Genomic DNA, 26,851 nt, shown 5'->3' on the forward strand with positions numbered 1-26,851 from the left:
CAATGGGGAAAGGTCGTTGTCTAAGACCTTTCTGCCATAGTGCACTGAGGGGCTGGGAAAGGTATAGACCCCTCGGGCTGTACGGTTCACAATACATGTATGCATTGAATACTAATTGTATTATAATTGTATTGAGGCACCTCAGAGTGCAATATGATGTATGTTGATAACTCCAATACCATTGCACTGCCTGATTGTCTGTAATGACCATATTGAAATGATTGTAATATTCATTGATTGTATTGAAGCACCTCATGATCCATGTGTAAAAGTTGAATCTGATTGCACTTTTTGTGATGGTGATTTAGAAATGATTTGTAATGTTCTTTCAGATATTTTATGAATAAAGTATATTTTTCAAAAAAAAACTCAAGCAAGTTGAGACCAGTATCCTGGTGAATTGAACAGTTATGGTGGTGGGGAGGGAGCAGATGAAGTTCTAGTCTTCCCCCCAAAGTGGAAACATCCTCCCAGTATCCATCCAATCAATCCCCTCAGGATCTTCTATGTTTCAATAAGGTCACTTCTCATTCTTTTAAACTCCAATGAATAGAGGCCCAACCTGTTCAACCTTTCTTCATAAGATAAGCTCCTCAACCCAGCAATGAATCGAGGGAACTTTTTCTGAACTGCTTCGAATGCAATTATATGTTTTTTCAAATAAGGTGACCAAAACTGTACACACTATTCCAGTTGTGGTCTCATCAAGGACCTGTACAGCTGCAGTAAAACTTTGCTACTTGTATATTCCATTCCTCTTGCAATGAGTCACAGAATCGTTATAACGCAGCATGAGGCCATTTGGCCCATTGTATGTGTACTGGCCTCTCGACACAGGGCCATCTGTCATTTGTTTCTATGTTGTGCTTTCACAGAGCACTGACCCTTGCTCTGCTATTAACACACTCTGCTCTCTTATCTTTATGCCACTATCAGCACCTTCTTTACTCTTCACCATGACCATTAACACTCCCTTTGCCTTGTGTCCATGACATCTTTGTCAACCTCTTCTTAGCTGTCACCTATCCCTGACCTGCTATCTCATTCCACTTGCTCCACCCCCTCTTTAATAGTATAAAATCCATCATATTTCTACTTCTCTTTATCTCTGACATAGAGTTATACAGACTCAAAACATTAACTCTGTTTCTCTCTCCACAGATGCTGCCAGACCTGCTGAGTTTTTCCAGCATTTTCTGTTTTTGTTTCAGATTTCCAGCACCACAGTATTTTGCTTTTATCTTATTGAGATGCAGTGTCTTTCTACTCCAATTGGAAATCATAAAGACTCATTGTCCAATTGAATGAGGCTTGACTCTCAGCCAAACAGCCTTTTTTCCCCCAGTTTCAATGTTTTTATATCTGGGATGGAGAAATGTTGAAAGAAAATTTAAAAAGAACTGTGTCTTTTATGATTTGTCTCCAGGTTTGTACAGCAGTGTCTTGGAGATTGATCTTCAATTTGTGGAGACTCCAGGCCAATCCTGGAGGGTTGGCAACACTACCCTAGAGTAGCGCACTATAGGGAGATGGTGGTGCCATTATACATCTGTCTATATTTTGCTTTCATATCCCGCAGGGAAGCTCCAAGTGTAACTGTCTATAGTGGAACAGACTTGAGTCCCCGGGGGTCAGTTGCTAAAGTGTCATTTGGAGCAGGAATCTAGCACTAACCCTGGGGAACCAATGGAGACGGGCTGACGGCTCGGGCTTATTAAACATGCTGAATACCTTCCCGGGTAACCCGTGGGACAGGGAACCGCCCCAATGGGATTGGCCCCCAGTTCCCGGCTATAAATGGGGCTGGTGTGCGGGGATGTGATTATCCTGGTTTAGTAACCGAGATGGGACGTTGGGTGTTTTGTTGGTCTCTCTGCTTCTTAGCCGGGTCTTTACTCCCAGCCCAGCCGTTACTTCTCGGGGATGATGTTTGTGTCCCAGAGCCAGGCTGGAGATTTGAATGCGGACGCCCCGGGATCAGCAGCAGTGAGTGTACCAGTCAGGGTTGCTGCTTTGACCCGCAGAGCCCCAATGACCATCCCTGTTTCTACAGTCTGAGAAACAGCCCAGGTAACAAATCCCCTCGCGGTTCTAGGGGAGGGAGGAGAAAATCTAACTTGTAGATCAGGAGCTGATCCAGGGATTTGTTGCGGTCTCATTGTGTAATAGAGACAGGTAGGAATGGAGGTAGACCTCGGCTAGAGTCCTGACTTGAGGTAGCTGACTAGCTTGGGCGGATTGCGGTTTCCATAATGAACCTAATTGTTCCTCGTGGGGGGGGGGGGGGGGGAGGGGAGGGGGGGGGGAATTCTTTTTTTTAACTAGTGAAAACAACCTCGGGCATGAGTAAATGCAAACTCAATGTTTGCAGAAATTCCACAATGAGTGACCCTATACTAATGCTGAAGTATTTATCCCTTTAGAGGAATCTTAATAGGATATCAGTCCATGGTGGTAGTAAATAGCAAACCTGTGAATTTTTTTCAGCCAATTTTTGGTGTAGGTCACATTTACTGTCATGCTGCTTGTAGTAATCTATAGATTTCCTAATAGTGAGGTATGGAAGGGAAATCACAGGGGTGCAACAATGGTGATGTTTGGAGACTTTATAATGTTACACTTTAATTTTCCAAATATTTTTCAAGTAATAAAGGGGAGGAATTTCTGTTCTGTGTTCAGGAGAACTAACTCAAATAGACCAGGTGCTGCTGGGGCAGGAAAAAGAGCTGGGTCAATTGGGCAGTGTCTCTGGGGAGCATTTGGAAAAGAGTGATCATTGCATCACAGGGTTAAGATTAATAATGACAAATGAGGAACAATCTAATGCAGAACTTAAAAATTGGATTAGAGCAAACTTCAAACAGTGAGGAAAGATGGAACTAGAGAATGACAGGAAAATTTAACAGAAGAAAGGGTGATCTTCAAGGATGTGATGCTTCTGGTGCATGCTAGGTGCATTCTAAAAACAGGGTAAGGGAGCCAAAAGTGGCTGTTTGGATGATGGCGATTAGAGGGTATATGATGCATGTTGGGTGACTTTTGTTTCAAAAGTCCTATTCAGTAGGTTGAGGTGAGGAGGAGAAATGAGGCATTGAGAATAGAATGGCAGTCAATTTAGAATGTGCTCTGATCTTTTACCAGCAATTAAATAGTAAGAGGGTAGTGCCTCTGTGCTTAGGTGCAGAGCAAAGCTAGGATTCTTGAATACAATACAAAGTACTCACTTAAAGAGGAATCTCTTTGAATATTGGTAGAAGTGGAGGCAATGGATAATGTGGAAATTGAAAGGGAGGAGGTACTGGAAAGGTTGGCTATCCTTAAAATGTTAAGTCACCTTGTCAGATGACTTGCATCCTGGGTTGTTAAAGGAAATGGAGGTGGGGACATATCATGGTAAACCCTTTCACTTTTGATCCCCTAAATCTGGGTAGATGTTGGAATGTGATGCCCTTATTCTGTAAGTCTAAGTCACTACATGACAATTAAAATAACAACATAATTTAATTTTTTCTTGATTAAAGATTCCAAAACCTTAACAGATGCTTGGTGAGGCTGGCAATTAAGGAGAAATGGCCTTTATGGGGTAAAAAGGCAGTTTGTGTTTGAGGGAGTGTAGTGAATGCTGACCATAGATTTTAAGAAAGCATTTGACAAAAGGCTGGGTAATGAAGAATAGGATCTTCTGGAAGAAGTCAGCAGAATGGGCAGAGAAGTGGCAGATGGAATTTTAAGTGAAGTTGTGCATTTTGGCAAATAAGGAGAGGCAATTCAGAAGTGTGGGGACTTGGGGAAGGGGGTGCACGTGAAGCTATTGATGACAGGGTGTAGAGTAGTTGGGATCTTGGGCTTTGCTTCCCAAAATCAGGTAAGTTGTGATGAACCTTCACAAGGCTCTGGTTAGGCCACAACTAGTCTAGTTTTACAGAGCATGTGAAGGTTCTTAGTGGTGCAGAGGTGACTTAACTAAGATGCAGGGTGGCTTGTAGCAAAAGATACTGGTGTGGGGATTTTGGGTGTACAAGGCTGATGGGCCCAGATAAGGTAGACCAGAGGACTGGTTCCATAAACTGATTACCAAGGACTAGGGGCATAGATTTAGAATCTTGGTCAAGTGATTGAGGAAGTTTTTATTTATGCAGCAAGTGGTGGTGCCCTGGAACCCTGCCTGCAAGGGTGGTGGAAGCAGCAAATACTTTTCTTTTTAGAAGAAATTTGGATGGGCACTAGGGGATCAAGCTGGGGAGTGGGACTAACTGCACCATGGGAAGCTGGCATGGATTTGATGAGCTGAATGGTCTCCTGTGCTGTAAGTGACTCATGACCTTGTGACTCTTCAGTTGAAATGAAGTTAGCTTGTACAACTGGTAATGTCTCATATTGAGAAGTCTATGGTACTTCAAGGCACTGCAGATTGGTTCAGCTGAGTCACTGCATTAAGATGGAAAGTTTGAGAACACTAATGACTCTGCAGGCTTCACAATTTTATTAAATTTTCCACTCCAATGTCAATCACAATGGAAACTTGGTACCTTTGCAGGGGTGGAGGAGAGAGCTGTTTTCAGTGAAACTTTGCCTTTTCTTCACTGCCCACCAGCTCTTGCTTGGGGAGGGGTGTTTGTTTATCCAACATTGGAGCAGAGCTGTGCTAGCTGCCAATATCTGGATTTCTTGTGTGCCACATATATCCTTGCTCACTCCTCCAATTAAAGCAATTAAGTTGAAAGAGGACTAGATGAGCTATTTGTGGCCGTGACTGAATCCCCCACTGATCTGAGGCCCCTAACCACCAATAGGAGCAGTGGAAATGAATTTTCATTCCTTTTTGCAGTGTGCACAGCAGATGGTCAGTTCATCATAGTGATCTCCAAGAATCTGACCCGTCCTGCCCTCAACCTGTCGTCTCTGTATGTGAAAGATGGACAAGAAGCTGAGTGCAGGCCTAAACTAACCACTGGGCAACTTGTGGCCTTCCGCTTTCCAATCATCTCTTGTGGCTCAAGCAAGTGGGTGAGTATTGAAGGGCCAAGCATTCTCCCAGTAAATGAGGCAGCTTCCTATTAAACAGTGTCCTCATTACAGGAGGGAAATGGAACCTTGGTGTATGAAACGGCTGTCTTGGGGAAGAGGATGATTCAGACTGGGAAGCTGGGCTCAATAACCCGGGACAGCACCTTCCGGTAGGAGGATGGTGGGAGATGTTAGTAAGGGGTGGGGAGGGTCTGATAATGCATGAAGCTCAACTACTACTGTTTCTGTGCAGCCTGAATGTCCAGTGCAAGTACAAGGGGAGGCAGGAAACAGGCTTGCAGGTCAATGTCACAGTTTACACTGTTTCTCCTCCACCTCCTGCTTCTGAAGATGGGATTTTGAAACTGGAACTGCAAATGGCAAAAGGTAGAGCTGCCCTGGGTAATGGTGAATGGAAGCACTGGGAATGTATCCATACAGGGAGTGACTAGTCCTTGTGTCTGCCTTTCAGGTGGTGATTACAGATCCTGGTATGTAGATAGTGACTACCCCATCCAGCATGTTCTTCAGGACCCAGTGTTTGTGGAGGTTCGTGTCCTTGATCGCACGGACCCAATGATTGTCCTGAGGTTGCGTGACTGCTGGGCAACTCCTGTCCCAGCCCCAAACCATGAGGTGCAATGGAGTCTACTGGTGGATGGGTAAGGAATATGAATGGAAAGGCTAATGTTTAAGTTCATAGTAATAATGGATAAAACATGCCCTAAATCTGAGCAATATGATAAGACTGCTTCTTACTCCAGTCACCTGGCAGATTCAAAACTGAGGGCCAATGAATGCATAGGACAATTGAATCCAGTTGAGGAGGCTAAATGAGCCACATTTGGCCAAATGGTAAAGAAACTTGCCTTCTAATTGATGGCATGTTCCCCTGTCAGGAACCAGTGTCATGTTGTGATTTGCAGAGCCAGCACCCATTGTGCCAGCCAGCAGTGTATTCCAGAAGCTCTGCTCCTTGGCAAGATGGGAGAAGCATTCTGTCTATTCCTAATTCTATATGTCTTCTAGCAATCAGACATCCTACAACCCTTTATTGCCACAAGGCTACACTTTTCAGGAATGAATAGTCACTGATCTGAGTGTAGCTAAGGTTCCTTAAATTGGTTATTGTACAGACCTCCTGATAGGTTGTACCCTCTGAAAGTGGTTCTAGTACTCCAGACATCATTGTAAATGAAAGGTATCCCTTAGTTGTGTTCTATAACTTCAGTAATAGAATTGAATACATTTTGTTTTGGCTCTAGGTTATCTCCATGAGTCATGAACATTGCTGTCCTTCAGTATTATTCCACTACACTGGGAGAGCCAAATGAGTAACCCAGCTTAGAACAATAAAGGAAACTAATTGGAAAACTTTTCATGAAAGAATGGGCTCAACTCTGGAGCTCTTGTCACCAGTGCCCAAAACTGCCTTTGAGCTCCTATCAATAGATCAGATACCTGTTTCCCAGCTCACTGACTGAACCCTCCTGTTACAGGTGCCCCTATGAGGGTGATGAGTATCAGACTCTCCTACACCCAGTGGATGTGTTTTCTGGCCTCGTGTTCCCAACTCATCACAAGCGGTTTGAAGTGAAGACTTTTGTTTTCTTGGATGGAGAGTCTGAGCAGCCTCTCTCTGAACAGGTAACCAAATTGAATGAAGTCAACCAATTGCTCCCTTATTGGCTACTGGCTTGTTTTGACTAACAGCCTGGTTCTATCTAGACAAAGCTCACTCTAAATTAACTCCTTGCCTTCTAGGTTTACCTGCATTGCAGTGCTGATGTTTGCTCTCCTTCTGCTGAGGATGACTGCACACCCAAATGTGGCCCAAGTGAGTTCCTTTGTTTTAATCTCTTATTGAATCAGGCTTACCTCAGCCTCCTTAAAGCCAAACTTCCCTTTGAGGTGTCTAGTGTCCTGTGACTAGGGGTTTCTCTTCAACCCCTCCCAATGTGAACAGATAGGAACATAGAATAATAGAAAATAGGAGCAGATGTATGCCCTTTGAGCCTGCTCTGCCATGCATTACGATCATGGCTGATACAACTCAATAGCCTGCTCCCACTTTCTCCCCATATCCTTTGATCCCTTTTGCCCCAAGAGCTATATCTAACTCCTTGAAAAGATGCAATGTTTTGGCCTCTAATACTATCTGTGGTAGTGAATTCCACAAGCTCACTACTCTCTAGGTTAAGAAATTTCTCATCTCAGTCCTAAATGGTCTACCCCATATCATCAGACTGATCCTGGTTCTGGACTCCCCCACCATTGGGAACATCCTTCCTGCATCTACCCTGTTTAGTCCTGTTAGAATTTTATAGGTTTCTGAGATTCCCCTTATTCTTAACTCCAGTGAATACAATCCTAACTGACTCATTCTCTCCTCATATGTCTGTCCTGACATCCCAGGAATCAGTCTGCATAGGGGTTTCTCCTTGATCCCTCCCACTGAACAGATCCTCCAAAGGGAAGTGCCTTTCTATAAATGGGTGTTTGAGCTACTTGGAAACTCTGGAGCCTGACTGTATCCCTCTTGATGCCCATTTGTTGCAAACATAGGCCTGGTCAGCACAAAGCAGGGGTGCCACTAACCTCAAGATCCTAGTTGGAGATCTAGCAATCCATAATGAAGAATAATCCATGCATGCTAAAAGATGTATAGTGTTCTTAATGGATTCCCAGCATGGAGCTGTGGTGTCATTAATACATAAGCAATCTCAACTTTGAATTAAATGCTTTAGAACAAAGACCAGAATAGAACTTTGATATTTCAGCTTCTACATTCAATCAACAGGCCTTTAACAGTAATCCAGAATCTTCCAGGCAAGTTTGTTCATCAGTTATTCCTCAACATTACACCTCTTGAAGCTTAACTATAGTTTCTAATGGCAATGATGGTGAGAAAGCTCTCACCAGAATGGAGTTCATTGCTTGGTCAGTGTAGTGTGGCAGAATGGTGAATGACAGATGTGATTTCTTTCTTCTGCACTTGCAGTAAAACTGCAGTTGTGCTCAGATTGAGGGCTAAGCACTTGTTGTCAAACTCTGCAAATTGCCAACTTTGAGTAGGGAGTGTAGATAATTTCTTTTCAACTTTGCTTAGATACTCAAATCACATGCTGTTTGCTAGTTCTCCCTCTTAGGAGATTGGTATCTGAATTGGGTCAGGACTTTACTAACTTCTCTTTCCAATAGAGAGACGCAGGAGTACCAGTGACCATGAGGGAATATTAGTGAGTGCTCCTGGTCCTATCATTTTCCTGGAAGACCATCATCTTTCTTCAGAACTGCATGAAGCAAATGGTAAGTAGAGCACTTTTCACTAGGTCACCTGTGAACTCTCTCAGATATAATGTCTTCTAATCTCCCAATAGGTGCTGCTGAGTCTCCTTCTTGGGTTCTACAAGGAGCAGCTGTTGGCTTCATGATAGTGTCTCTGTCCCTGCTGGTGGTGATGGCTGCCGTGTATATGAAAAGACCAAAAGCTGTTGTGTCTCAATGTAGTGAAATTGAACTGTAGATCCTGAATAAAAATAAACCAAAGACAAATGTGCCTTGAGGTGTTTGTGATTGATGAAATATGGAGTATCAAGGGTTAACTAAACAAATGGTGTTGAATGGAATCTCCCTAATGAGAAGGATATGATGGAAACTGATGCTAAACTGTCAGACATAACAGCTAATCTAACCTACAGCATCTAGTTTTTTTGGCTGGCAAAAGGTACTTTAAATTGTTAAGGATGTCAGTTAGGCTTTTGTACACTTTTTTTTTTGCTTGTAGATTAGGCCTTTGAGATTTAGGTCTAGGAAAGAATGCATGTGCCTTTTTTCCACAAGTGTAGCACCCAATAAAATCATTTAGACATGCTGCAGCAGCTAGTGCATGAGGAATGCTCTCTACAGGAGGAAATGAGACTTTCAGGAAGGAAGATTAGGTAATGTAAGTTACACACTAACCTTGCCTCTACATCAGTCAGTCATAAGAGGTCTATGGCAGAAAAAGTTCAGTCCAAGTGTGTGCCAGTGAAACAAGTGCCAACTATTCTAATTCCATTTTCCTGCACTAGGCATAATTACACATCCAAATACTTAAATGTTATGAGGGTTTCTGCCTCTCCCACCCTTTCAGGCAGTGAGTTCAAGATTCTCACCACCCTCTGGGTGAAAAAATTCTTCCTCACATCCCCTCTAAACCTCCTGCTCTTCACCTTAAATCTATGCCCCCTGGTTATTGATCCTGCCACCAAGGGGTAAAGTTCCTTCCTTTCTACCCTATGACCCTCATAATTTAATATCCTGCCCCCTGAAATCTCCTCTGCTCCAAGGAAAATTACCACAGTCCACCCAACCCCTACTCATAACTAAAACTCTCCAGCCCAGGCAACATCTTAGTAAATCTACTTTGCACTCTCTAGTGCAATCACATCCTTTTTTATAATGCAGATTCTGGAATTGCATGCAATACTCCAGCTGTGGCCTAACCTGTGTTTTATACAGTTCCAGCATAACCTCCTGCTTTAATATTCTATGCCTCAGCTAATACAGGCAAGTATTCCAGATGTGTTCAACAACTTATCTACCTGTCACCCTACCTTAAGGGACTGTGGAGGCCCCTCTGATCCTTGCTACTTTCCAGGATCCTAACATTCATGTATTCCCATGTCTTGTTTATCCTGCCCAAATGCATCACCTCACATTTATCCTGATTAAATTCCATTTGCCACTGATCAACCCACCTGACCATTACCTCCTGTAATCTAAGGCTATCCTCCGCTATCACACAACAAATTTTCATGTCATCCGTGAGCTTACTGATCCTCTGACATTCAAGTCTAAATCATTTATTTATATATAATCAAACAGCAAGGGACCAAACGCCAATCCCTGTAGAGCCCCACTGGACACAGGCATCCAGTTGCAAAAACATCCCTTGACCATCATCCTCTGCTTCCTGTTACTCTGCCAATTCTGGGGCCATGGGCTCTTACCTTCGTTAACTGTCTCCTATGTTTGACCTTATTAAAAGCCTTGCTGAAGTCAAAGCAGACTACATGAAATGTATTGCCCTCATCTGCACACTTGGTCACTTCTTTGAAAAATTCAGTCAAACTGGTAAGACATGACCTCCCCTTAAAACCATGCTGACTGTGCTAGATTAATCCCTGCCTCTCCAAGTGTAGGATAATTCTGTTGCTCAGGATTGTTTCCAATATTTTCCCCACTGCTGAGATTAGACTGACTGGCCTGTAGTTCTCTGGTTTATCACTTCCTCCCTCCTTGAATAATGGTACCACATTGGCTGTTCTCCAGTCCTCTGGCACCTCTCCTGTGGCTAGAGAGGTATTGAAAATTATTGCCAGCACCCCTGCTACCTCCTCCCTTGCCTCACTCAACAGCCTGGGATACATTTCATCTGGGTCTGGAGATTTATCTACTTTTAAGCTTGTCAGACCACTTGGAACCTCCTCCCTTTCTATGCTAATTTCTTTAATTATATCACACTCCTTCTGCCTGATTTCCCTACCCACGTCATCCCTTTCACTTGTGAACACTGACACAAAGTATTCATTTAGAACCCTACCTACGTCTCCCAACTCCCCACATAAATTACCACTATGGTCCTTAGTGGGCCCTACACTTGCCCTAGTTATCCTCTTACTCTTAATATACTTGTAAAATAACCTTGGATTTTCCTTTATTTTACCTGCCAATGTTATTTCATGCCCCCTTTTTGCTCTCCTAATTTCCTTTTGAAGCTCCCCATACACGTTCTACGCTCCTCAGGCTTCTGTTGTTTTGAGCCCTCAGTATCTGCCATAAGTTTCTCTTTTTCCAATCCTGTATATCCCTCGACATCCAGGGTTCCCTGGATTTGTCGGTCCCACCCTTTATCTTTACTGGAATATGTTGGCCCTGTACTCTCCCCACTTCCTTCTTGAATGAATCCTACTGCTCTGATGCAGATTTACCTAAAGGTAGCTGTTCCCAGTCCACTCTGGCCAAATCATATCCGATCTTATTAAAATTGGCCTGCCCCCAATTTAGAACTCTGATTTCAGGCCCATCTGTGTCCTTTTCCACAACAGCCTTGAATCTAATGGAGTTATGATCACTATCTGGAAAATGCTTCCCCCACTGATACCTCTACCACTTGCCTGGCTTCATTCCCTAAAATTAAGTCCAGGACCGCCTCCTCTCTTGTCGAACATTCTACGTACTGGCTTAAAAAGCTCTGCTGGATGCATTTTAAGAATTCCGCTCCCTCTAAACCTATCACACTATGACTAACCCAATTAATGTTGGGGAAGTTGAAATCCCCCACTATTACTACCCTATTATTTTTACACTTCTGAAATTTGCCTACATATCTGCTCTTTTATTTCTCTGACTGTTTGGGGGGGCCTATAGTGCACGCCCAGCAATGTGATTGCTTCTCTTTCGTTCCCAGTTCTACCCATATGGCTTCATTTGAGGAGCCTTCTAAGATATCATCCCTTCTTACTGCTGTAATTGATTCCTTCATAAATATTGTGATAACCCCTCCTCACCTGAAGACCCTATATCCTGGAATATTGAGCTACCAATCCTGCTCCTCTCTCAACCATGTCTCCATGACAGCAATTTCATCATACTTCCCTGTGTGAATTTGTGCCCTCAACTCATTTGCTTTATTCATCAGACTCCTTGCATTAAAGTAAAGACCATCCACCCTTGCCAAACTCCCTTGTGCCTTAACTGGCCTATAATTTCTATGCCTTCCAGACTCACTTGCTCCCTTTTCTAATTATGGCTGTACATCTCCCCCTGCTGAATCTCCTCTCAGGATCCCATTCCCCTGCCAAGTTAGTTTAAACCCTCCCGAACAGCACTAGCAAACCTGCCGCAAGGATGTCGGAACCATTCCGGTTCAGGTGCAACCCGTCCACCCTGTACAGGTCCCATCGACCCCAGAAATGGTCTCAATGTCCCAGAAATCTAAAGCCCTCCTTCCTGCACCATCTCTCCAGCCACGCATTCATCTGGATTAACCTCCTATTTCTATACTCATTAGCGCGTGGCACTGGAAGTAATCCAGAGATTACTACCTTTGAGGCCTTGTTTTTTTGATCTGCTTCCTAGCTCCCTAATTTTTGCTTGCAGTAACTCACCCCTCTTACATATTGGCACCAACAACATAGGTAGTATCACAATCTCTGTCTGCTTGCCCTCCCCCTTTAGACGGCCCTGCAGCCGTTCAGTGACATCCTTGACCCTGGCACCAGGGAGGCATCATACCATCCTGGAGTCACGTCTATGGCTGCAGAAACACCTGTCTCTTACCCTTACCATCGAGTCTCCGACCACTATTGCTCCTCCCCTTTTTTTCCTCCCCCCGTGTGCAGCTGGGCCACTCAGAATGTCATGAGCATGGCTGCACTCCCCAGAGGAACCATCAGTCTCACCGTTTTCCAGCACAGAAAAACGGTTCTCGAGCGAGATGCACCCTGGGGATTTCCTGACTACCTGCCTGACACCTTTCTCCTGATTGATGGTCACCCATTCCCTCTCTGTCTGCACTTCTGTAAGCTGTGGGGAGACCACGTCTAAGTACGTGCTATCCATGAACCCCTCAGCCTCGCGGATGCACCTCAGTGTCTCCAGCTGCCGCTCAAGCTCCGAAACTCGGAGGTCAAGTAGCTGCAGCTGGTGGCACTTCCTGCACACGTGGTCAGTCAGAGGGCAAGGAGCGACTAGGACTTTCCACATGTTGCAGGCGGTACAGAACACGTGACTGAGCTGCCCTGCCATGCCTCTAATTGAATAAAAACCTTTACTTTAAGTTAAATACAGTAAAAAAATGTTAAATTATTTATGGTCTTTAAATAAAAACTATAACTCTTACCTTTCGTTAGCTTAATCTGTTTTAAACTGGAGAAAAAAAACTTAACCACTACTCACCAGTCAGCTCTCACCTTTGTGCTGACATCACTTTTTGAAGCTTCCCTGTACTCACGTTGGTTTTGATCTCTCCGCCGCTCTCTCATGCTGTGTTGTGATGTAACTCTCGTCGTTCTCAACAAGGACTGACTGCAGGACCCTCTTCCCAGACTGCTTCACCACGATGCTGACTGCAGGACACTCTTCCCAGACTGCTTCGCTATGATGCTGACTGCAGGACACTCTTCCCAGACTGCTTCACCACGATGCTGACTGCAGGACACTCTTCCCAGGCTGCTTCACCATGATGCTGACTGCAGGACACCCTTCCCAGACCAGCTCTCTAACTAGAAAGTATTATATTTTCAGTATTTACTTTGCATTGCTTTTACTTAGTTACTTGAAAAGCCTTGATCAATTATGTAGGGATGACCAGTGCAGATGGTCAAGTGCATGTGAGTTTGTGGAGAGTATTGTGATACCAGGTAATCTGGATCTTGGAGCCTTCCACTCAGTGTTTGAGCAGCCTTGGGTACAAACACTGCAGGGCATCAGGGGGAGTTACCTAAATGCTTTGAGGGAGGCTGTAACACTGAATCCTACAGTACAGAATGAGGTCATCAGCCTGCCTATACCAGCTATTTGAACAAGCTAAGCCAATTTGTACCATTTTTCTCCCGCCCTAACACTGGGTCAGGTAGTCATGATCATCTTTGACCTGCAAGACCAGTAAGATGTTAAGTTTTGTTTGGAATCTGAAAACCCAGATACTTACTGAAAGAATGAAGTTTAAAGCACAAATAAAAGAACATGCTTACTTAACTAAGTTAGCCTAGTTTCTGTTTAAAATACTTAAAATACAATGAACAGTCACTTATACTCTAAACCAAGCTTCTTAACTTCATCTTCCTGCTGCACCTGTTTGACTTACGCCCCCAACAATTAGTGTCCAATACTCATCAGAAACTGGAAAATTAACCATTTGGTGTGAGCACCATTTTAAAAGGGGTGAGGTTTTCCCAGGCCCTTCCTCTTTGGTGAGGTTGTCCCTTCAAACCTCCCATCACATGGTTGTGGACTCCCTGTGTATCTCTAGCGTAAGTGTAACCATCTCTGGTCTGAACTCTCCTGGTTCTAATTCAGCTCTGGAGCCTTGTCTCTTCCCCATCGCCCTCTCAATAGTTTTAATCTGTTAGCCAACACAAGATTTCTACTGAATGCTGTATGAAAGATATTTCCTGCACCAAGGTTGTTTCTAAAAACCCTGTTTGAAACAACCACATCTAGGAGCCTACTTACCCCTATAATTGCATTGACACTTTCTATTGTTTATCTCCCAGGTGACCTGCTCACAATCATTTGCTGGAACCAATGTCCTTTACCAGAGTCCCTTTCTGACAACCCAGTTCGAAAAGGATTTTGGCTCCAACATAAAACAGTTTTTCTCCTGGAAACAAACACACATGGGCCATCACAGGCAGGAAGGTGAATGTGAGCTAGACAGGCACAGGGATCTCTGATGCAACACTGGAAGTGCTTTGCTGTCCAATCAACAGGTACAAAATTCTTGCTGTGTGCATGTATTTAAAAACAACATGGTAATAGAAAAGCTGTCTGTGGTACAGGAGGCTATTCAAGTGGAAGTGTTAAACAAAATATAATAGATAATATAATCAAATGACAGATACTGTCCTCTACAAGCACAACAAGCTGCATTGCCTGCTTCTTACCAGGATTCACTCTGTGGGGAAACAGGGTTTGCCTCACCAATGGCGACAGTCTGGGGAAAGGGAGAGTTGTTCTGTTGAACAGGCTCAACGCAAAACAAGCTGGGACCAGTATCCTGGTGAATTAAATGGTTATGGTGGTGGGGAGGGAGCAGATGAAGTTCTAGTCTTCCCCCCCAAAGAGGAAACATTCTGCTGCTATCCATTCAATCAATTCCATCAGGATCCTCTATGTTTAAATAAAGTCACCTCTCATTCTTCTAAATTCCAATGAATAGAGGCCCAACCTATTCAAACTTTCTTCATAAGATAAGCTCTTCATCCCATGGATGAATCGAGTGAACTTTTTCTGAACTGCTTCAAATGCAATTATATGTTTTTTCAAATAAGGTGATGCAAAACTGTAGACACTATTCCAGATGTGGTCTCATCAAAGAGCTGTACAGCTGCAGTAAACCTTCACTACTTTTATATTCCATTCCTCTTGAAATAAATCATGTAACTGTTATAGTGCAGCATGAGGCCATTCAGCCCATTGTATGTGTACTGGCCTCTTGACACAGGGCCATCTGTTATTTGTTTCCATGTTGTGCTTTCACAGAGCGCTGACCCTTGCTCTGCTATTAACACATTCTGCTCTCTTATCTTTGTGCCACTATCAGCACCTTCTTTACTCTTCACCATGACCATTAACACTCCCTTTGCCTTGTGTCCATGACATCTTTGTCAATCTCTCCTTAGCTGTCACCTATCCCTGACCTTCTATCTCATTCCACTTGCTCCACCCCCTCTTTAATAGTATAAAATCCATCGTATTTCTACTTCTCTTTATCTCTGACGAAGGGTCAAGGAAAAGACTCATTGCCTAATTGGATGATGCTTGACTCTCAGCCAAACAGCCTTTTTTCCCCCCCAGTTTCAATATTTTTATATATGGGATGGAGAAATGTTGAAAGAAAATTTAAAAAGAACTGTCTCTTTTATGATTTGTCTCCAGGTTTGTACAGCAGTGTCTTGGAGATTGACCTTCAATTTGTGGACACTCCAGGCCAATCCTTGAGGGTTGGCAACACTACCCTAGAGTAGCGCACTATAGGGAGATGGTGGTGCCATTATACATCTGTCTATATTTTGCTTTCATATCCCGCAGGGAAGCTCCAAGTGTAACTGTCTATAGTGGAACAGACTTGAGTCCCCGGGGGTCAGTTGCTAAAGTGTCATTTGGAGCAGGAATCTCGCACTAACCCTGGGGAACCAATGGAGACGGGCTGACGGCTCGGGCTTATTAAACATGCTGAATACCTTCCCGGGTAACCCGTGGGACAGGGAACCGCCCCAATGGGATTGGCCCCCAGTTCCCGGCTATAAAACGGGCTGGTGTGCGGGGATGTGATTATCCTGATTCAGTAACTGAGATGGGACGTTGGGTGTTTTGTTGGTCTCTCTGCTTCTTAGCCGGGTCTTTACTCCCAGCCCAGCCGCTACTTCTCGGGGATGATGTTTGTGTCCCAGAGCCAGGCTGGAGATTTGAATGCGGACGCCCCGGGATCAGCAGCAGTGAGTGTACCAGTCAGGGTTGCTGCTTTGACCCGCAGAGCCCCAATGACCATCCCTGTTTCTACAGTCTGAGAAACAGCCCAGGTAACAAACCCCCTCGCGATTCTAGGGGGAAATACTGGGGGGAGGGGGGAGAGAGGAGAAAATCTAACTTGTAGATCAGGAGCTGATCCAAGGATTTGTTGCGGTCTCATTGTGTAATGAAGAAAGGTAGGAATGGAGGCAGACCTCGGCTAGAGTCCTGACTGATGCAACTGACTAGATTGGGCGGGTTGTGGCTTCCTTAATGAAACCAATTGTTCCTTGGGGTGGGTTGGGGAACTGTTTTACAATATTGGGTATGATGAGAAAATGGTAACTTTAGTAATCTTTGCAGAAGTTCTACAATGAATGACCCTATACTAATGCTGAACTATTTATCCCTTTAGTGGAATCCTAATCGGACATTTTCATCCATGATGGCAGTAAATAGCAAACCTGAAGATTTTCCATCTGAATTTTGGTGTAGGTTACATTTACTCAGTCATGCTGCTTGTAATAGTCTATAGATTTCCAAATAGCGAGGTGTGGAAGAACAAATCTGAAGGGAAACCACAGGTGTGCAGCAATGCTGATATTGGGGGGCTTTAACATTACACTGTACACCAAACAATATATGGAAATTAATGAAGGGGAGGCATTCCTGAACTATGTTCAGGAGGACTTCTGTGATCAGTGTTCCTGGCCCAAATAGACAAGAGGTGTTTCTGGTGCTGGAAAATAGAGGTGGGCCAATTGTGTGATGTCTCTTGGGAGCGTCTGGGTAAGAGTGATCACTGCATCACTGGGTTTAAATTAATAAGGACAAATGAGGAACATTCTAATACTGAACTTCAAAATTGGAGTAGTGAACTTCAATATAGTGAGGAAGGATGTAACTAGAGACTTTAACAGAGGAGAATTTAACAGAACAATGGGTTGTCTTTCAGAAAGACACTTTAGGTACATTGCAAAAACAGTGAAAGGTAAGGGAGCCAAAATGACTGCTTGGATGATGAGAGGGTGTATGATGCATGTTGGGTGACTTTTCTAGTTTTTTTTTTGAAAACAAGTCACATACAATAGGCTGAGGTGAAGAGGAGAATGAGACTAGAAGAGGCATTGAGAATAGAATGGCAGTCAACATAAAAAAGGAGCTCTAATCTTTTACCAGCATGAAAATAGTAAGAGTGGTGCCCCTATATGCTTAGGAGGTGCAGGGGAAGGCTAGAATACTTGAACACCAATACAAAGTAGTCACTATTAAAGAAGGCGAATCTCTTTGAATATTGGCAGGAGTGGAGGTAGTGTGGAAATTGAAGGGGAAGAGTTACTAGAAAGATTGGCTATGCTTGAGGTGCTAAGTCACCCAGTCAGATGGCTTGTATTGCAGGTTGTTAAAGGAAATGGAGGTGGGGACAGATTATGGTAAACCCTTTCACTTTTGATTCCCCTAAATCTGGGGAGATGTTGGAGGATTGGAATGTGATGCCCTTTATTCTGTAAGTCTGAATCACTACATGACGGTTAAAAGAATATCAGTTGTATTTAATTTTTTTCCTGATTTAGATTCCAAAACCTTAACAGATGCTTGGTGAGGCTAGAAATTAAGGAGAAATGGCGTTTTTGGGGTAAAAAGGCAGATTGTGCTTGAGAGAGTGTAGTGAATGCTGACTGTAGATTTTTAGGAAGCATTTGACAAAAGGCTGGTTGATGAAGAATTGGATCTTCCTGGAAGAAGTCAGCAGAATGGGCAGAGAAGTGACAGATGGAATTTGAAGTGAGATGGTGCAGTTTGGCAGAAGGATTAGGGAGGCAATTCTGAAGTGTGCAGGGACTTGGGGAAGGGGGTGCATGTGAATCTATTGTTGAGGATGATTGGGTGTAGAGTAATTGGTAAAGTAGATGGAACATTGGGCTTTGCTTCTCGAAAGCAGGTAAGTTGTGGTGAACCTTTGTAAAGCTCTAGTTAGGCCACAACTAGTTCAGTTTTAGGGAGTGTGAAGGTTCTTAAGGGTGCAGAGGTGACTTTACTAAGATTCTGGGGTTGGTGTTGGGAAAGCTGGGCTTCTTGAAGCAGAAGATATTGTATGGATTTTGGGTGTACAAGATTATGATGGGCCCAGGTAAGGTAGACCAGAGGACTGGTCCCATTAACTGATCCTAAGGACTAGGGGCATAGATTAAGGATCTTGTTCAAGAGAATGTGAGGAAGTGTTTATTTTGTGCAGCAAGTGGTAGTGCCCTGGAACCCTGTCTGCAGGGGTGGTGGAAGCAGCAAATAGTGTTGGTTTTTAGAAGAAATTTGGATGGGCAGTTGGGCATCAAGCTGGGGAGTGGGACTAACTGCACTATGGGAAGCTGGCATGGACTTGATGAGCTGAATGGTCTCCTGTGCTGTAAGTGACTCTTATGACCTTTCAACTCTTCAGTTGAAATGAAGTTAACTTGTAGAACTGGTAATGTCATTGGTAATTCAAGGCACTGCAGATCGGCCCAGTTGAGTCACTGCATTTAAGGGGACTAGAGCTATTTGTGGCTGTGACTGAAGCCTCCAATGATATGAGGCCCCTAACCACCAATAGGAGCAGTGGAAATGAATTTTTATTCCTTTTTGCAGTGTGCACAGCAGATGGTCAGTTCATCATAGTGATCTCCAAGAATCTGACCCGTCCTGCCCTCAACCTGTCGTCTCTGTATGTGAAAGATGGGCAAGAAGCTGAGTGCAGGCCTAAACTAACCACTGGGCAACTTGTGGCCTTCCGCTTTCCAATCACCTCTTGTGGCTCAAGCAAGTGGGTGAGTATTGAAGGGCCAAGCATTCTCCCAGTAAATGAGGCAGCTTCCTATTAAACAGTGTCCTCATTACAGGAGGGAAATGGAACCTTGGTGTATGAAACGGCTGTCTTGGGGAAGAGGATGATTCAGACTGGGAAGCTGGGCTCAATAACCCGGGACAGCACCTTCCGGTAGGAGGATGGTGGGAGATGTTGGTAAGGGGTGGGAATGGTGGTAATGCATGAAGCTCAACTACTTCTGTTTCTGTGCAGCCTGAATGTCCAGTGCAAGTACAAGGGGAGGCAGGAAACAGGCTTGCAGGTCAATGTCACAGTTTACACTGTTTCTCCTCCACCTCCTGCTTCTGAAGATGGGATTTTGAAACTGGAACTGCGAATAGCAAAAGGTAGAGCTGCCCTCGGTAATGGTGAATGGAAGCACTGGGAATGTATCCATACAGGGAGTGACTAGTCCTTGTGTCTGCCTTTCAGATGGTGATTACAGATCCTGGTATGTAGATAGTGACTACCCCATCCAGCATGTTCTTCAGGACCCAGTGTTTGTGGAGGTTCGTGTCCTTGATCGCACGGACCCAATGATTGTCCTGAGGTTGCGTGACTGCTGGGCAACTCCTGTCCCAGCCCCAAACCATGAGGTGCAATGGAGTCTATTGGTGGATGGGTAAGGAATATGAATGGAAAGACTAATGTTGGAAGTTCGTAGTAATAATGGACAAGGATCAAACTTGTTCTAAATCTAAGCGATGTGATAAGACTGCTTCCTACCCCAATCACCCAGGAGAGTCAAAACCGAGGGCCTAGGACAATTCAATCCAATCCAGGAGGCCAAATGGTGAAGAAATTTGCGTTCAAGTGGAATCTCCCCAATCAGGAACTAGTGTCATGTCTTGAATTGCAGAGCCAGCACCCAGAGCTCCTGATAGGTTGTACCCATAAAAGTGGTTCTAGTACTCCATATATCATTGTAAATGACAGGTATCCCTTAATTTTGTGCTGCATAATTTCAGTAATAGAATTCATACACTTTTTGTTTTGGCTCCAGTTTATCTCCATTAGTCATGAACATTGGTGTCCTTCAGTATTATTCCACTACACTGGGAGAGCCAGCTTACTAATTGGCAAAACTTCATGAAAGAATGGGCTCAACTCTGGAGCTCTTGTCACCACTGTCCAAAACTACTTTTGAGGTCCTAACAGTAGATCAGATACCTGTTCCCAGATCTCTCTGACTGATCCCTCCTGTTACAGGTGCCCCTATGAGGCTGATGACTATCAGACTCTCCTACACCCAGTGGATGTGTTTTCTGGCCTCATGTTCCCAATTCATCACAAGCGGTTTGAAGTGAAGACTTTTGTTTTCTTGGATGGAGAGTCTGAGCAGCCTCTCTCTGAACAGGTAACCAAATTGAATGAAGTCAACCAATTGCTCCCTTACTGGCTACTGGTTCCTTTTGTATAGCAGCCTGGTTCATCTATCTAGACAGAGCTCACTCTAAATTAACTCCTTGCCTTCTAGGTTTACCTGCATTGCAGTGCTGATGTTTGCTCTCCTTCTGCTGAGGATGACTGCACACCCAAATGTGGCCCAAGTGAGTTCCTTGTTTTAATCTCTTATTGAATCAGGATTACCTCAGCCTCCTAAAGCAACACTTCCCTTTTGAAGTGTCTAGTGTCCTGTGACTAGGGGTTTCTCTTCAATGCCTCTCATTGTGAACAGATAGAAACATAGAATAATAGAAAATAAGAGCAGGAGTAGGCCATTCGGCTCTCTGAGCCTGCTCCGCCATGTGTTATGATCATGGCTGATTCAACTCAATATCCTGCTTTCTCCCCATATCCTTTGATCCCCTTTGCCCCAAGAGCTATATCTAACTCCTTGAAAAGATACAATATTTTGGCCTCAATACTTTCTGTGGTAGTAAATTCCACAGGCTCACCAATCTCTGGGTGAAGAAATTTCTCCTCATCTCAGTCTTAAATGGTCTACCCTATATCCTCAGACTGGCCCTTGGTTCTGGACTCCCCCACATCCTTTGTGTATCTACCCTGTCTAGTCCTGTTAGAAGTTTATAGGTTTGAGATCCCCTTCATTCTTAACTCCAGCAAATATAATCCTAACCAACTCCATTTCTCCTCATATGTCAGTCCTGCCAACCCAGGAATCAGTCTGGTAAACCTTCACTGCACTCCCTTGATAGCAAGAACATCCTTCCTCCGATAAGGAGACCAAAAGTGCACACAATATTCCAGGTGTGGTCTCACCAAGGCCCTGAGTAATTGCAGCAAGACATCCCTGCCCCTGTCCTCGAATCCTCTCGTTATGAAGGCCAACATACCATTTACCACCTTTACTGCCTGCTGCACCTGCATGCTTGCCTTCAGCGACTGGTGTACAAAGACACCCATATCTCATTGCACATTCCCCTTGCTGAATTTATAACCATTCAGATAATAATCTGCCTTCCTATTTTTGCTACCAAAGTGGATAACCTCACATTTATCCACATTATACTGCATCTGCCCACTCACTCAGCTTGTCCAAATCAGTGAAGCAGCTCTGCATCCTCCTCACAGCTCACCCTCCCAACCAGCTTTGTCACCTGCAAATTTGGAGATATTACATTTAAATCGTTAATATATATATTGTGAATAGTTGGCAATCCCTGTGGTACCCCACTGCCTGCCATTTGGAAAAAGACCTGTTTATTCCTACTCTTTGTTTCCTGTCTGCCAACCAGTTTTCTATCCATGTCAATACACTACCCCCAATCTCATGTGCTTTAATTTTGCGTACTAATCTCTTATGTGGCACTTTGTCAAAAGCCTTCTGAAAGTCCAAATAAACCACATCCACTAGCTCCCCCTCATCAACTCTACTAATTACATCTTAAAAATTCCAGTAGATTTGTCAAGCATGATTTCCCTTTCATAAATCCATGCTGACTGGCTCATTCTGCCACTGTTTTCCAAGTGCTCAACTATTAAATCTTTTATAATGGACTCTAGAATTTTCCCCACTACCGATGTCAGGCTGACTGGTCTAATAATTCCATTTTCTCTATACCTCACTTTTTAAATAGTGGGGTTACCATAGATCCATAGAAAATTTGCAGCACAGAAGTAACATTTCCTATCCTCCAGTCTGTAGGAACTCTTCCAGAGTCTAGAATCTTGAAGATGACCACCAATGCATCCGCTATTTCTAGGGCCACTTCCGTCGTACTCTGATGTAGATTATCAGGCCCTGGGCCTGATCAGCCTTCAATCCCATCAATTTCCCCAACACCATTTCTCTGCTAATACTGACGTTTTTTTTCAGTTCCTCCCTCTCTAAACCCTGTGTTCACCAACATTTCTGGTATGATATTTGTGGCCTCCTTTGTGAAGACAGAACCAAAGTATGTATTTAGTTGGTCAGCCATTTCTTTGTTTTCCCCATTATAAATTTCCCTGTTTCTGACTGTAAGGGACCTACATTTGTCTTCAATCTTTTTCTCTTCACATACCTATAGGAACTTTTGCAGTCAGTTTTTATGTTCCCTGCAAGCTTACACTCATACTCTATTTTCCCCATCTTAATCAATCCCTTGGTCCTCCTTTGCTGAATTCTATACTGCTCCCAATCCTCAGTTCTGTTTTTTCTGGCCAATTTGTATGCCTCTTCCTTGGATCTAATACCAATTTCCCTTGTAAGCCATGGTTTGGCCACCTTTCCTGTTTTACGTTTGTGCCAGACAGGAATAAACAATTGTTGCAGTTCACCCATGCGCTCTTTGAATCTTTGCCATTGCCTATCCACCTTTAAGTAACATTTCCCAATCCATCATAGCTAACTCATGCCTCATACCATCGTAGTTTCCTTTATTAAGATTCAGGACCTTAGTCTCAGAATCAACTATGTCACTGTCCATCTTGAAGAATTCTATCGTATTATGGTCGCTCATCCCTAAGGGGCCTTGCACAACTAGATTATCAATTATTCCTTTCTCATTACACAATACCCAGTCTAGGATGGTCTGTTCTCTAGTTATTCCTCAATGTATTGGTCCAGAAAACCATCCCGTATACACTCCAGGAATTCCTCCTTTACAGTATTGTTACTAATTTGATTTGCCCAATCTATATGCAGATTAAAGTCACCCATAATTACAGATGTTCCTTTATTGCATGTGTCTAATTTCCTGTTTCATGCTATTCCCAACATCACTACAGTTTGGGGGGGTCTATATACAACCCCCACTAACATTTTTTTGCCCCTTAGTGTTTCTCAGCTCTATCCATACAGATTCCATGTCAGAATTAATATCTTTCCTCACTATTGTGTTAATTTCCTCTTTAACCAGCAATGCAACTCCACCACCTTTTCCTTTTTGTCTGTCCTTCCTAAATACTGAATACCCCTGGATGTTCAGTTCCCATCTCTGGTCACCCTGCAGCCATATCTCTGTAATCCTGACTATATCATACCTGTTTACATTTATTTGCATTGTTAATTCATGCACTGTATTGCAAATGCTCCTCGCATTAAGGCACAAAGCCTTGAGGATTGTCTTTTTACATTACTCATCCCATTCCCACTTTCCCACTGAGGCCCTGTTTGATTCTTGCCCTTGATTTCTCTATCACTTTTCTTATTCCCCCTTCTGTCCTGGTTCTTGTCCTTGATTCCCCCTCCTCTGACTCCTTGCATAGGTTCCCATCCCCCTGCCATTTTAGTTTAAACCCTTCCGAACCACCCTAGCAAATATTCCCCCTAGGACATCAGTCCTGGCCCTGCCCAAGTGTAACACATCCAATTTGTGCTGGTCCCATCTCCCCCAAAACCAGTCCCAATGTCCCAGGAATCTGAAACCCTCCCTGTCACACCACCTCTTCAGCCACATATTTATCCATATATCCTGCTATTTCTATGTTGACTGGCACATTGCACTGGTAGCAATCCTGAGATCACTACCTTTTTTGAGGTCCTACTTTTCAACTCCCTCTATTCTGCTTTTAGGACCTCATCCCTTTAACTGTTGTTTGTACCAATGTGTACCATGACCACTGGCTGTTCACACCCACCCCCCGCCCCCTTCAGAATGTCCTACAGCCACTCTGAGATAACCTTGACCCTAGGACCAGGAGGCAACATATCATCCTGGAGTCTCATTTACAGGCACAGAAATGCCTGTCTACTGCCCTTACAATTGAATCACTGATAACTATTGCATTCCCACTTTTTTTTACTCCTCCCCTGTGCAGCAGAGCCAACCATGGTGCAACAAATTTGGCTGTTGCTGTGTTCCCTGAGGCCATTCCCCCAACAGTATCCAAAGCAGTATATTTGTTTTGCAGGGGAATAGCCACAGGAGATTCCTGCACTGCCTGCCTAGTCCTCTTGCTCTGCCTGGTGGTCACCCAATCCCTTCCTGTCTGTGGACTCTGGGCCTGTGGTGTGGCCACCTCTCTATATGAGCTATACACAATACTCTCCACCTCACGGATGCTCCAGTATCACCAGCTGCTGCTCCAGCTCTGAAACTTGGGCTTCCAGGAGCTGCAAGTAGAAACACTTCCTGCACACATGCTAGCACTAGAAATGTTCCCAGCTTTCCATGTAGAGCAGGAGGAGCACACCACAGCTTTGAGCTCTCCTGCCATGACTTACCCCTTTTAAATTGAACCTTTTGGAAGATGCTTAATACCAAATATCAATTACTCTAGGGCCCTTTTTCCCTGCTCCTTGTTAAAGAATATAACCCTTGCAAAAGATGAACCACAAAATAAGACCTTAAACTATAAGCAATAAGTAGTAAATACTTACTTGACTGTACTCAAAAGGATCACCTTGTTCCCTCCTCACACCAACTTAAGCACTCTACTGCAGCCAAAGCAGTAATGGGAAATGCCTTTCTATAAATGGGTGCTCTGGCTCTTTGGAATATCTGGAGCCAGACTGCATCCTTCTTGATGCCCATTTGTTGCAAACATAGGCCTGGTCAGCAAAAAGCAGGGGTGCCATTAACTTCAAGAACCTAGTTGGAGATCCAGCAATCTGTAGTGATGAATTTTATTCCATTGCATGCAAAATGATGTGTAGTGTTCTTAATGGATTCCCAGCATGGAGCTGTGGTGTCATCAATACATAAACAATCTCAACTTTCAATTAAATGCTTTAGAAGAAAGACCAGAACAGTGAAGTTTGATATTTCAGCTACGTTCAATCAACAGGCCTTTAACAGCAATCCAGAGTCTTCAGGGCAAGTTTGTTCATCAGTTATTTCTCAGCATTATACCCCTTGAAGCTTAACTATAGTTTCTAATAGCCATGATGGTGGGAAAGCTCTCTCCAGAATGGAGTTCATTGCTTGGTCAGAGTGCAGTGTGGCAGAATGGTGAATGACAGATGTGATTTCTTCTTTTATCTGCACTTGCAGTAAAACTGTAGTTGTGCTCAGACTGAGGGGTAAGCACTTGCTGTCAAACTCTGCAAATTGCTAACTTTGAGTAGGGAGTGTAGATAATTTCTTTTCAACTTTGCTTAGATACTCAAATCACATGCTGTTTGCTAGTTCTCCCTCTTAGGAGATTGGTATCTGAATTGGGTCAGGACTTTACTAACTTCTCTTTTCAACAGAGAGACGCAGGAGTACCAGTGACCATGAGGGAATATTAGTGAGTGCTCCTGGTCCTATCATTTTCCTGGAAGACCATCTTTCTTCAGAACTACATGAAGCAAATGGTAAGTAGAGCCTTTTCACTAGGTCACCTGTGAACTCTCTCTCAGATATAATGTCTTCTAATCTCCCAATAGGCGCTGCTGAGTCTCCTTCTTGGGTTCTACAAGGAGCAGCTGTTGGATTCATGATGGTGTCTCTGTCCCTGCTGGTGGTGATGGCTGCCGTGTATATGAAGAGACCAAAAGCTGTTGTGTCTCAATGTGGTGAAATTGAACTGTAGATCCTGAATAAAAATAAACCAAAGACAAATGTGCCTTGAGGTGTTTGTGATTGATGAAATATGGAGTAGCAAGGGTCAACTAAACAAGTGGTGTTTAATGGAATCTCCCTAATGAGAAGGACATGGTGGAAACTGAAGCTAAACTGTCAGACATAGCAGCTAATCTAACCTACAGCATCTAGTTTTTAGCTGGCTAAAGGTACTTTAAATTGTTAAGGATGTCAGTTAGGCTTTTGTACACTTTTTTTTGCTTGTAGATTAGGCCTTTGAGATTTAGGTCTAGGAAAGAATGCATGTGCCTTTTTTCCACAACTGTAGCACCCAGTAAAATCATTTAGACATGCTGCAGCAGCTAGTGCATGAGGAATGCTCTCTACAGGAAGAAATGAGACTTTCAGGAAGGAAGACCAGCTTATTATTTAAGTTACATACTAACTTTGCCTCTACATCTGAGTCATTGTCATAAGAGGTCTATGGCACAAAGTTCCTTCAGTCCAAATGTGTGCCTGTGAAACAAGTCCCAACTATTTTAATTCCATTTTCCAGCACTAGGCAGTAGTGCACATCCAAATATTTAAATGTTAGGTGGGTTTCTGCCTTTACCACCCTTTCAGGCAGTGAGTTCCAGATTCCCACCACCCTCTGGGTGAAAGATTTCTTCCTCACATCCCCTCTAAACCTCTTGCCCCTCATCTTAAATCTATGCCCCCTGGATATTGAGCCCTCCACCAAAGGGTAGACAGGAAGGAACTTCACCCTATCTATGACACTCATAATTTAATGTTCTTACCCCCCCCCACCCCCCAAAATCTCCTCTGCTCCAAAGAAAATAACCACAGTCTACCCAATTCCTACTTATAACTAAAACTCTCCAGCCCA

General features: G+C 43.7%; 2 protein-coding genes across 2 annotated transcripts; both read left to right on the forward strand.

Moving 5' to 3' along the window:
- The first annotated feature begins 1,844 nt into the window (after nucleotides 1–1,844).
- LOC144688300 (zona pellucida sperm-binding protein 4-like) lies at nucleotides 1,845–8,546 on the forward strand. Its single transcript, XM_078554731.1, has 9 exons — nucleotides 1,845–2,070; nucleotides 4,829–5,007; nucleotides 5,080–5,177; nucleotides 5,261–5,394; nucleotides 5,480–5,669; nucleotides 6,507–6,654; nucleotides 6,772–6,844; nucleotides 8,209–8,316; nucleotides 8,388–8,546. Exons 1-9 carry the CDS (start codon nucleotides 1,845–1,847, stop codon nucleotides 8,531–8,533), a joined length of 1,302 nt encoding a protein of 433 aa, XP_078410857.1. The 3' UTR covers nucleotides 8,534–8,546.
- Nucleotides 8,547–15,940: 7,394 nt separating this feature from the next.
- Nucleotides 15,941–25,972, forward strand: LOC144689099 (zona pellucida sperm-binding protein 4-like). Its single transcript, XM_078556245.1, has 9 exons — nucleotides 15,941–16,298; nucleotides 18,853–19,070; nucleotides 19,104–19,201; nucleotides 19,283–19,416; nucleotides 19,502–19,691; nucleotides 20,279–20,426; nucleotides 20,547–20,619; nucleotides 25,650–25,754; nucleotides 25,827–25,972. The coding sequence occupies exons 1-9, from the start codon at nucleotides 16,073–16,075 to the stop codon at nucleotides 25,970–25,972; spliced, it is 1,338 nt and encodes a 445-aa protein (XP_078412371.1). The 5' UTR covers nucleotides 15,941–16,072.
- The last annotated feature ends 879 nt before the right edge of the window (nucleotides 25,973–26,851 follow it).

Source organism: Cetorhinus maximus, chromosome 13 (assembly GCF_964194155.1).
Source record: "Cetorhinus maximus chromosome 13, sCetMax3.hap1.1, whole genome shotgun sequence".
NCBI lineage: Eukaryota > Metazoa > Chordata > Chondrichthyes > Lamniformes > Cetorhinidae > Cetorhinus > Cetorhinus maximus.

Bases quoted from the DNA above. Each gene is read 5' to 3' on its own strand.
- LOC144689099 (XM_078556245.1), top strand. From the start codon at position 16,073: ATGGGACGTTGGGTGTTTTGTTGGTCTCTCTGCTTCTTAGCCGGGTCT. The intron at 19,071-19,103 runs GCAGCTTCCTAT...TCCTCATTACAG, and splicing joins GCATTCTCCCAGTAAATGAG to GAGGGAAATGGAACCTTGGT. The intron at 19,417-19,501 runs GTAGAGCTGCCC...TCTGCCTTTCAG, and splicing joins GGAACTGCGAATAGCAAAAG to ATGGTGATTACAGATCCTGG.
- LOC144688300 (XM_078554731.1), top strand. From the start codon at position 1,845: ATGGGACGTTGGGTGTTTTGTTGGTCTCTCTGCTTCTTAGCCGGGTCT. The intron at 5,008-5,079 runs GTGAGTATTGAA...TCCTCATTACAG, and splicing joins CTTGTGGCTCAAGCAAGTGG to GAGGGAAATGGAACCTTGGT. The intron at 5,670-6,506 runs GTAAGGAATATG...CTCCTGTTACAG, and splicing joins TGGAGTCTACTGGTGGATGG to GTGCCCCTATGAGGGTGATG.